This window comes from Salmo salar, chromosome ssa29, assembly GCF_905237065.1.
Source record: "Salmo salar chromosome ssa29, Ssal_v3.1, whole genome shotgun sequence".
In the NCBI taxonomy this organism is placed as follows: Eukaryota; Metazoa; Chordata; class Actinopteri; order Salmoniformes; family Salmonidae; genus Salmo; species Salmo salar.
The window spans coordinates 27,273,771-27,286,186 of NC_059470.1; the positions used below are offsets into that span (position 1 = coordinate 27,273,771).

Below are 12,416 nucleotides of genomic sequence, written 5' to 3' on the forward strand. Positions count from 1 at the left end.
CTGAAATGCAATCAAGGTCACTAAAATAAAGATGCTGTTAAAAAAAAGCCTGTTACCGGAAGTTTTTAAAGTTCCTCTTTGTGATGACACGAGGCTTATTTTTGTATTCTCACATCTCTAACACAAACCACTGGACAATGATCACTACTGTCTTGGGCAAAGACACCAGTAGAAATGCATTTCTCTGGTGTATCCATTAAGATCAGACCAATCAGAGTTGACTTTAAAGGATCTTTAGGGTTGGGCCATGTAGGCTTAGTCACCAACTGGGTTAGGTTTAGATCATTACACATTTCTTTTAGATTGTCTGAAGCCTGCATTTCCAAATCAAAGTTTTGGTCACCCAGGATAATAACTTCTGATTTTATAAATGACAACTAACTAGTTAACTCTTTGAGTAGCCAAAGGTTAGCCAAGGGAGGTTGGTAGTCCCTATAACAGTTATGGATACATTCCTCCCCAGACAAAGGCTTAAAGATAGTAGGTCAAATTTTTTGGCAAGGGAAATAAATGATTTTCATTAAAATGGCCACTCCTCCACCTCTACCCTGTCTGTCAGCTCTGAACACATAACCCTCAATATTAATATCAGTCCAGAGTGTCCACAGATATCCAAGTTTCAGTCAATGCTAGTGTCCGGATTCGTCTGCTTAGCCCAGATCTTGATGTAATCCAGTTTAGGAAGTAAGCTGTTAATATTCAGCTGCATCAACCCAAGTCGTTTGCGATTTTTAAAGTCTCATGAAGTTTTCAACTCAAATAAGCTATGTTCAATAGACTGTTGCACGCCCTGTCTGATGGTTGATATTGATATAGTTGGTATGGCTAGAAGATTGCATAGAACTGCACCGTTTGATCTATCCCATTTAGTAATAGAGGATGTAGAAATGTGAATTACTTTTCCAAGGTTAGCGCCATAGGGCCTGAGGCCGATGTCAATGTGGGGAACTCTGAGTAACTAATGATGTAATGTTATAAACTGACTTGCACGATAGCAGCCAAAGCCCATGTAACAGCCCAAGCCCTCTACGTGGGGATATTCAGGTTTATGGAATTCACATTTGAACTAATAGAGGCATCAGACCGTGGCATTGTTCAGTGGCCGTGGTGCGGATTCAGCATTCGCTCTTATCTAAGCGCTGTCCATGGTGGTTGTTTGTACGCAGGGCACAACCATAACCCCTCATTTAACAGGATCTCTATGTCATGAACCCTCAAAGTTCCGGAATGGTATGATAATGGAAGCCGTTTTGGTCAGGGAGAAATACAAACCAGACTAAGAATGGCAGTAGAAGCATAGGTGATGCTTTTCCTGCTTTTATTTATGTAGGAAAATACACTGAGTATACCAAACGTTATGAACACCTTCCTAATATTGAGTTCCTTTTCTCTCAGAACAGCCTCCATTCGTAGGGGCATGGACTCTACAAGGTGTCTAAAGCGTTCCACAGGGATGCTGGTCCATGTTGACTTCAATACCTCCCACAGTTTGTGTCAAGTTGGCTGGATGTCCTTTGGGGGGTGGACCATTCTTGATGCACACGGGAAACCTTTGAGCATGAAAAACCCAGTAGCGTTGCAGTTCTTTACACAAAACGGTGCACCTGGCACCTACTACCATAACCGGTTCAAAGGCACTTACGTCTTTTGTGTTGCACATTCACCCTCTGAATGGCACACATACACAATCCATGTCTCAATTGTCTCAAGGCTTAAAAATCCTTCATTAACCTGTCTCCTCCCCTTCATCTACCCTGATTGTAGTGGATTTAACAAGTGACAATAAGGGATCATAGCTTTCACCTAGTCAGTCTGTCATGGAAAGAGCAGGTGTTCTTAATGTTTTGTATACTCAGTGAATAGGTAAGGCATGTGAAATCAGTGATTGTGTAATATAATTATTGTCAACCTAAAATATTCTCATATAATAAAATATATGGTTTATACAAATGTTCTGTATAAATAGCCTCTAAAATATATGTTAACAGACCATAAATGTCTCCTTGTTTGTTTTCTTGGAAAGCGGTGAGTTATATTATGATACAGTATCAGTTGCATTGACAGCTTGTCTGATTCCTATCAGCTGGTTTCAGCCAGAGTACGGCTGTGACTGCATTGTTTGAATGGGATGTTGGCATATTGGCAGTTCATTTGACAAATGTATGGAATCATTCCTCTAAAACTGTCTGGCTAGCTATAATAGTGCAGATAAATTCTTCAAATTCATTGTTTTACACTCTTATCACAGCACTGGCTGACCATGGTTGGCCAACTCCCTGACCAAAATGGCTGACCTTTTATACTGTCATAATGTTCATGTCCATTCTAGTATTCAAATTCCTAATTCTATGGACACAAGGGATTCCCTCAGGCTAGTATGTCTTCGTTGTACCTGCGCCATCTACAATTTACGTTTGACGCATGGTGGCACTCTGATGTTGGTACTTAGCATTGACAGTATATGAAGGAGTGTAGGCTAGTGATGGTTGGTGCAGAGTGTAGGCTAGTGATGGTTGGTGCAGAGCGTAGGCTAGTGATGGTTGGTGCAGAGCGTAGGCTAGTGATGGTTGGTGCAGAGCGTAGGCTAGTGATGGTTGGTGCAGAGCGTAGGCTAGTGATGGTTGGTGCAGAGCGTAGGCTAGTGATGGTTGGTGCAGAGCGTAGGCTAGTGATGGTTGGTGCAGAGCGTAGGCTAGTGATGGTTGGTGCAGAGCGTAGGCTAGTGATGGTTGGTGCAGAGCGTAGGCTAGTGATGGTTGGTGCAGAGCGTAGGCTAGTGATGGTTGGTGCAGAGCGTAGGCTAGTGATGGTTGGTGCAGAGCGTAGGCTAGTGATGGTTGGTGCAGAGCGTAGGCTAGTGATGGTTGGTGCAGAGCGTAGGCTAGTGATGGTTGGTGCAGAGCGTAGGCTAGTGATGGTTGGTGCAGAGCGTAGGCTAGTGATGGTTGGTGCAGAGCGTAGGCTAGTGATGGTTGGTGCAGAGCGTAGGCTAGTGATGGTTGGTGCAGAGCGTAGGCTAGTGATGGTTGGTGCAGAGCGTAGGCTAGTGATGGTTGGTGCAGAGCGTAGGCTAGTGATGGTTGGTGCAGAGCGTAGGCTAGTGATGGTTGGTGCAGAGCGTAGGCTAGTGATGGTTGGTGCAGAGCGTAGGCTAGTGATGGTTGGTGCAGAGCGTAGGCTAGTGATGGTTGGTGCAGAGCGTAGGCTAGTGATGGTTGGTGCAGAGCGTAGGCTAGTGATGGTTGGTGCAGAGCGTAGGCTAGTGATGGTTGGTGCAGAGCGTAGGCTAGTGATGGTTGGTGCAGAGCGTAGGCTAGGGATGGTTGGTGCAGAGCGTAGGCTAGTGATGGTTGGTGCTGAGCGTAGGCTAGTGATGGTTGGTGCAGAGCGTAGGCTAGTGATGGTTGGTGCAGAGCGTAGGCTAGTGATGGTTGGTGCAGAGCGTAGGCTAGTGATGGTTGGTGCAGAGCGTAGGCTAGTGATGGTTGGTGCAGAGCGTAGGCTAGTGATGGTTGGTGCAGAGCGTAGGCTAGTGATGGTTGGTGCAGAGCGTAGGCTAGTGATGGTTGGTGCAGAGCGTAGGCTAGTGATGGTTGGTGCAGAGCGTAGGCTAGTGATGGTTGGTGCAGAGCGTAGGCTAGTGATGGTTGGTGCAGAGCGTAGGCTAGTGATGGTTGGTGCAGAGCGTAGGCTAGTGATGGTTGGTGCAGAGCGTAGGCTAGTGATGGTTGGTGCAGAGCGTAGGCTAGTGATGGTTGGTGCAATTTGTGTACTAATTTCTTGGGCATCTGCCTCTGGTCTATAGACTTTCCTCTGTAATGCGCTGTCTGCACTTCAGCACACCCGCAGAGCCTCATTCTCTCACCCTGAACTTATCAGCACAACTTTCATGGTTACAAAGGTACTAGGCCCTAGGGGCTGTGCTTTTAGGTTCCTTTTAGGATAGGTTCCTCTAGTGTTTTAAAGATTAATTATTATCGACACCCCCCTCCCTCTCTCACCCCCCTCCCTCTCTTCTCCCTCTCCTCCCTCTCTCCCTCTCCACCCCCCTCCCTCTCTCACCCCCCTCCCTCTCTCCTCCCTCTCTCCCTCTCCACCCCCCCTCTCTCACCCCTCCCTCTCTCCTCCCTCTCCTCCCTCTCTCCCTCTCCACCCCCCTCCCTCTCTCACCCCCCCTCCCTCTCTCACCCCCCCTCTCCACCCTCCCTCCCTCTCTCCACCCTCTCTCCCTCTCCACCCTCTCTCCCTCTCCACCCCCCTCCCTCTCTCTCCCTCTCTCCCTCTCCACCCCCCTCCCTCTCTCCACCCCCCTCCCTCTCTCCACCCTCTCTCCCTCTCCACCCCCCTCCCTCTCTCTCCCTCTCTCCCTCTCCACCCCCCTTCCCTCTCTCCTCCCTCTCCACCCTCTCTCCCTCTCCACCCTCTCTCCCTCTCCACCCCCTCCCTCTCTCTCCCTCTCCACCCCCCTCCCTCTCTCACCCCCCCTCCCTCTCTCACCCCCCTCTCCACCCTCCTCTCTCCACCCTCTCTCCCTCTCCACCCTCTCTCCCTCTCCACCCCCTCCCTCTCTCTCCCTCTCTCCCTCTCCACCCCCCCTCCCTCTCTCCACCCCCCTCCCTCTCTCCACCCTCTCTCCCTCTCCACCCCCTCCCTCTCTCACCCCCCTCCCTCTCTCACCCCCCCTCTCCACCCTCCCTCCCTCTCTCCACCCTCTCTCCCTCTCCACCCTCTCTCCCTCTCCACCCCCTCCCTCTCTCTCCCTCTCTCCCTCTCCACCCCCCTCCCTCTCTCCACCCCCCCTCCCTCTCTCCACCCCTCTCTCTCCCTCTCTCCCTCTCCACCCCCCTCCCTCTCTCACCCCCCTCCCTCTCTCCTCCCTCTCCACCCCCCTCCCTCTCTCCACCCTCTCTCCCTCTCCACCCCCTCCCTCTCTCTCCCTCTCTCCCTCTCCACCCCCCTCCCTCTCTCACCCTCCCTCCCTCTCCACCCCCCTCCCTCTCTCACCCTCCCTCCCTCTCTCCACCCTCCCTCCCTCTCTCCACCCTCTCTCCCTCTCCACCCCCTCCATCCCCCTCCCTCTCTCTCCCTCTCTCCCTCTCCACCCCCCTCCCTCTCTCCACCCTCTCTCCCTCTCCACCCCCCTCCCTCTCCACCCTCTCTCCCTCTCCACCCTCTCTCCCTCTCCACCCCCCTCCCTCTCCACCCCCTCTCTCTCCATCCCCCATCCCTCTCTCTCCCTCTCTCCCTCTCCACCCCCCTCCCTCTCTCACCCTCTCTCCCTCTCCACCCCCCTCCCTCTCCACCCTCTCTCCCTCTCCACCCCCTCCCTCTCTCACCCTCTCTCCCTCTCCACCCCCTCCCTCTCTCACCCTCTCTCCCTCTCCACCCCCTCCCTCTCCACCCTCTCTCCCTCTCCACCCCCTCCCTCTCTCCACCCTCTCTCCCTCTCCACCCCCTCCCTCTCTCTCCCTCTCTCCCTCTCCACCCCCCTCCCTCTCTCACCCTCCCTCCCTCTCCACCCCCTCCCTCTCTCACCCTCCCTCCCTCTCTCCACCCTCCCTCCCTCTCTCCCTCTCCACCCCCCTCTCCATCCCCCTCCATCTCTCTCCCTCTCTCCCTCTCCACCCCCCTCCCTCTCTCCACCCTCTCTCCCTCTCCACCCCCTTCCCTCTCCACCCCCCCTCCTCTCCACCCTCTCTCCCTCTCCACCCTCTCTCCCTCTCCACCCCCCTCCCTCTCCACCCCCTCTCTCTCCATCCCCTCTCCCTCTCTCCCTCTCCACCCCCCCTCCCTCTCTCACCCTCTCTCCCTCTCCACCCCCTCCCTCTCCACCCTCTCTCCCTCTCCACCCCCTCCCTCTCTCACCCTCTCTCCCTCTCCACCCCCTCCCTCTCTCACCCTCTCTCCCTCTCCACCCCCTCCCTCTCCACCCTCTCTCCCTCTCCACCCCCTCCCTCTCCACCCTCTCTCCCTCTCCACCCCCCTCCCTCTCCACCCTCTCTCCCTCTCCACCCCCTCCCTCTCCACCCTCTCTCCCTCTCCCCCCCCCTCCCTCTCCACCCTCTCTCCCTCTCCACCCCCTCCCTCTCTCACCCTCTCTCCCTGGCTTTCTTGTAGGGAGCCCAAACCGTGTCAGAGGTAAGGAGCTCATAGCGGGTGGTGTGTCGGTGGGTGGTGTGTCTACAGGTTGCCTGTAGGCCTGCTCTAGCCTGTAAGACCTTGAACAAAACACAGCTCATATAGAACATAGCCTAGTGTTGGCAGCCTGTGTGTGTACTAATAGAGGTCCTGCTGTGGTGTTGGTGCACTGTGTCAGTGGGTGGTGCGCTGTGTCAGTGGGTGGTGCGCTGTGTCAGTGGGTGGTGCGCTGTGTCAGTGGGTGGTGCTCTGTGTCAGTGGGTGGTGCTCTGTGTCAGTGGGTGGTGCTCTGTGTCAGTGGGTGGTGCACTGTGTCAGTGGGTGGTGCGCTGTGTCAGTGGGTGGTGCTCTGTGTCAGTGGGTGGTGCTCTGTGTCAGTGGGTGGTGTTAGAGATCTAGAGTTCAGCTGTCAGACTCCTCTGGCTGTGCTCTGGTCTGATTGGGTGGCTCCTCTGTTCCCTCCCAGCTGCTGATTGGCCTGTCCAAACACGTTGTTTTAACCCCACCGACCGACCCCAGCAACACCCCGACAACCACCAGTTAGTACCAGAGCACCCAGACCTAGTTAGAACCAGTCAGTCAGATCCAAACAGAGCAACCTCAGCCACGTTCCTTCTGCAGAACCCCCAGTCCTCCTTTCACACTGTGGCCCAGGGCAGCGCTGGATTTAGCCTTCAGGGGGTGGGGCCATTGGATTTTCCTTGTGTGTGTGTGTGTGTGTGTGTGTGTGTGTGTGTGTGTGTGTGTGTGTGTGTGTGTGTGTGTGTGGCTCATGTCATTCTCTCTCTCTGCAGGGGGCCAGGATGGTGGTGTCCACACGCTTCTTCACTGACTTCACCCCACAGGCCAGCTTTGACATCAAGGTGAGTCCACATACACACTAGACTTCTCCTGGACATGTCTCTTCTACACAACACACTTCTATCACACCCTGCTGAACAAGCCCTAGATACAGTATGAAATGGAAACTTCCTCATCAAACTTATCTGATTGGTTGGTTGAGCTGACTGTCTCCCTCTCTTCCCTGTGCTGTCCAATAGAAGTGTGAGCTGCACCGTCTGGAGGCGGGCCCCTCTGAGACAGCGGTGTTGACCAGAGAACAGGGCCTCCAGTACTACAGGACCATGCAGACCATGAGACGCATGGAGCTGAAGGCTGACCAGCTCTACAAGCAGAAGATCATCAGAGGCTTCTGCCACCTCTATGACGGACAGGTCACAACACACACACACACACACACACACACACACACACACACTGGGGCGGCAGGTAGCCTAGTGGTTAGAGTGTTGGGCCAGTAACTGAAAGTTTGCTGGATCGAATCCCTGAGCTGACATGGTAAAGATCCTGTCCCTGAACAAGGCAGTTAACCCACTGTTCCTAGGCTGTCATTGCAAATAAGAATTTGTTCTTAACTGACTTGCCAAGTTAAATAAAAGTTTAATGAAATAAAAAAATGACCTACACGTATAGATTAGAACACACACACGTATAGATTAGAACACACACACGTATAGATTAGAACACACACGTATAGATTAGAACACACACGTATAGATTAGAACACACACACGTATAGATTAGAACACACACACGTATAGATTAGAACACACACGTATAGATTAGAACACACACGTATAGATTAGAACACACACACGTATAGATTAGAACACACACGTATAGATTAGAACACACACGTATAGATTAGAACACACACACGTATAGATTAGAACACACACGTATAGATTAGAACACACACACACGTATAGATTAGAACACACACGTATAGATTAGAACACACACGTATAGATTAGAACACACACGTATAGATTAGAACACACACGTATAGATTAGAACACACACACGTATAGATTAGAACACACACGTATAGATTAGAACACACACGTATAGATTAGAACACACACACGTATAGATTAGAACACACACGTATAGATTAGAACACACACGTATAGATTAGAACACACACACGTATAGATTAGAACACACACACACGTATAGATTAGAACACACACACACGTATAGATTAGAACACACACACACGTATAGATTAGAACACACACGTATAGATTAGAACACACACGTATAGATTAGAACACACACGTATAGATTAGAACACACACGTATAGATTAGAACACACACACGTATAGATTAGAACACACACGTATAGATTAGAACACACACACGTATAGATTAGAACACACACGTATAGATTAGAACACACACACGTATAGATTAGAACACACACACACGTATAGATTAGAACACACACACGTATAGATTAGAACACACACGTATAGATTAGAACACACACACGTATAGATTAGAACACACACGTATAGATTAGAACACACACGTATAGATTAGAACACACACACGTATAGATTAGAACACACACACGTATAGATTAGAACACACACGTATAGATTAGAACACACACGTATAGATTAGAACACACACACGTATAGATTAGAAACACACACACGTATAGATTAGAACACACACACGTATAGATTAGAACACACACGTATAGATTAGAACACACACACGTATAGATTAGAACACACACACGTATAGATTAGAACACACACACGTATAGATTAGAACACACACCGTATAGATTAGAACACACACACGTATAGATTAGAACACACACACGTATAGATTAGACACACACACGTATAGATTAGACACACACACGTATAGATTAGAACACACACGTATAGATTAGAACACACACACGTATAGATTAGAACACACACACGTATAGATTAGAACAACACACGTATAGATTAGAACACACACACGTATAGATTAGAACACACACACGTATAGATTAGAACACACACACGTATAGATTAGAACACACACGTATAGATTAGAACACACACGTATAGATTAGAACACACACACGTATAGATTAGAACACACACACGTATAGATTAGAACACACACACGTATAGATTAGAACACACACGTATAGATTAGAACACACACGTATAGATTAGAACACACACACGTATAGATTAGAACACACACACGTATAGATTAGAACACACACGTATAGATTAGAACACACACGTATAGATTAGAACACACACGTATAGATTAGAACACACACACGTATAGATTAGAACACACACACGTATAGATTAGAACACACACACGTATAGATTAGAACACACACGTATAGATTAGAACACACACACGTATAGATTATAACACACACGAATAGATTAGAAACACACACGTATAGATTAGAACACACACACGTATAGATTAGAACACACACGTATAGATTAGAACACACACACGTATAGATTAGAACACACACGTATAGATTAGAACACACACGTATAGATTAGAACACACACACGTATAGATTAGAACACACACACGTATAGATTAGAACACACACACGTATAGATTAGAACACACACGTATAGATTAGAACACACACACGTATAGATTAGAACACACACACGTATAGATTAGAACACACACACGTATAGATTAGAACACACACGTATAGATTAGAACACACACGTATAGATTAGAACACACACACGTATAGATTAGAACACACACACGTATAGATTAGAACACACACGTATAGATTAGAACACACACACGTATAGATTAGAACACACACGTATAGATTAGAACACACACACGTATAGATTAGAACACACACACGTATAGATTAGAACACACACGTATAGATTAGAACACACACACGTATAGATTAGAACACACACGTATAGATTAGAACACACACACGTATAGATTAGAACACACACGTATAGATTAGAACACACACACGTATAGATTAGAACACACACACGTATAGATTAGAACACACACGTATAGATTAGAACACACACGTATAGATTAGAACACACACACGTATAGATTAGAACACACACACGTATAGATTAGAACACACACGTATAGATTAGAACACACACACGTATAGATTAGAACACACACACGTATAGATTAGAACACACACGTATAGATTAGAACACACACGTATAGATTAGAACACACACACGTATAGATTAGAACACACACACGTATAGATTAGAACACACACACGTATAGATTAGAACACACACACGTATAGATTAGAACACACACACGTATAGATTAGAACACACACACGTATAGATTAGAACACACACGTATAGATTAGAACACACACGTATAGATTAGAACACACACACGTATAGATTAGAACACACACACGTATAGATTAGAACACACACGTATAGATTAGAACACACACGTATAGATTAGAACACACACACGTATAGATTAGAACACACACACGTATAGATTAGAACACACACACGTATAGATTAGAACACACACACGTATAGATTAGAACACACACACGTATAGATTAGAACACACACACGTATAGATTAGAACACACACGTATAGATTAGAACACACACGTATAGATTAGAACACACACACGTATAGATTAGAACACACACACGTATAGATTAGAACACACACACGTATAGATTAGAACACACACGTATAGATTAGAACACACACACGTATAGATTAGAACACACACACGTATAGATTAGAACACACACACGTATAGATTAGAACACACACGTATAGATTAGAACACACACACGTATAGATTAGAACACACACGTATAGATTAGAACACACACACGTATAGATTAGAACACACACACGTATAGATTAGAACACACACGTATAGATTAGAACACACACACGTATAGATTAGAACACACACACGTATAGATTAGAACACACACGTATAGATTAGAACACACACGTATAGATTAGAACACACACACGTATAGATTAGAACACACACACGTATAGATTAGAACACACACGTATAGATTAGAACACACACACGTATAGATTAGAACACACACACGTATAGATTAGAACACACACGTATAGATTAGAACACACACGTATAGATTAGAACACACACGTATAGATTAGAAACACACACGTATAGATTAGAACACACACACGTATAGATTAGAACACACACGTATAGATTAGAACACACACGTATAGATTAGAACACACACACGTATAGATTAGAACACACACACGTATAGATTAGAACACACACGTATAGATTAGAACACACACACGTATAGATTAGAACACACACGTATAGATTAGAACACACACACGTATAGATTAGAACACACACGTATAGATTAGAACACACACACGTATAGATTAGAACACACACACGTATAGATTAGACACACACACGTATGGATTAGAACACACACACGTATAGATTAGAACACACACGTATAGATTAGAACACACACGTATAGATTAGAACACACACACACGTATAGATTAGAACACACACACGTATAGATTAGAACACACACACGTATAGATTAGAACACACACACGTATAGATTAGAACACACACGTATAGATTAGAACACACACACGTATAGATTAGAACACACACGTATAGATTAGAACACACACGTATAGATTAGAACACACACACGTATAGATTAGAACACACACACGTATAGATTAGAACACACACGTATAGATTAGAACACACACGTATAGATTAGAACACACACACGTATAGATTAGAACACACACACGTATAGATTAGAACACACACGTATAGATTAGAACACACACGTATAGATTAGAACACACACACGTATAGATTAGAACACACACGTATAGATTAGAACACACACACGTATAGATTAGAACACACACGTATAGATTAGAACACACACGTATAGATTAGAACACACACACGTATAGATTAGAACACACACGTATAGATTAGAACACACACACGTATAGATTAGAACACACACACGTATAGATTAGAACACACACACGTATAGATTAGAACACACACACGTATAGATTAGAACACACACACGTATAGATTAGAACACACACGTATAGATTAGAACACACACACGTATAGATTAGAACACACACGTATAGATTAGAACACACACACGTATAGATTAGAACACACACACGTATAGATTAGAACACACACGTATAGATTAGAACACACACACGTATAGATTAGAACACACACGTATAGATTAGAACACACACACGTATAGATTAGAACACACACACGTATAGATTAGAACACACACACGTATAGATTAGAACACACACGTATAGATTAGAACACACACGTATAGATTAGAACACACACACGTATAGATTAGAACACACA

At 46.5% G+C, this 12,416-nt stretch overlaps 1 protein-coding gene across 1 annotated transcript in view; it reads left to right on the forward strand.

Annotated features, from left to right (window-relative positions):
* Nucleotides 1-12,416, forward strand: part of LOC106590467 (pyruvate dehydrogenase E1 component subunit alpha, mitochondrial) — a 39,890-nt gene that overhangs the window by 3,064 nt on the left and 24,410 nt on the right. The window contains exons 2-3 of the mRNA XM_014181524.2: nt 6,933-7,001; nt 7,179-7,352. Of these exons, the coding sequence (XP_014036999.1) occupies nt 6,933-7,001; nt 7,179-7,352 (243 nt within the window). The remainder of the gene's footprint in view (nt 1-6,932; nt 7,002-7,178; nt 7,353-12,416) is intronic.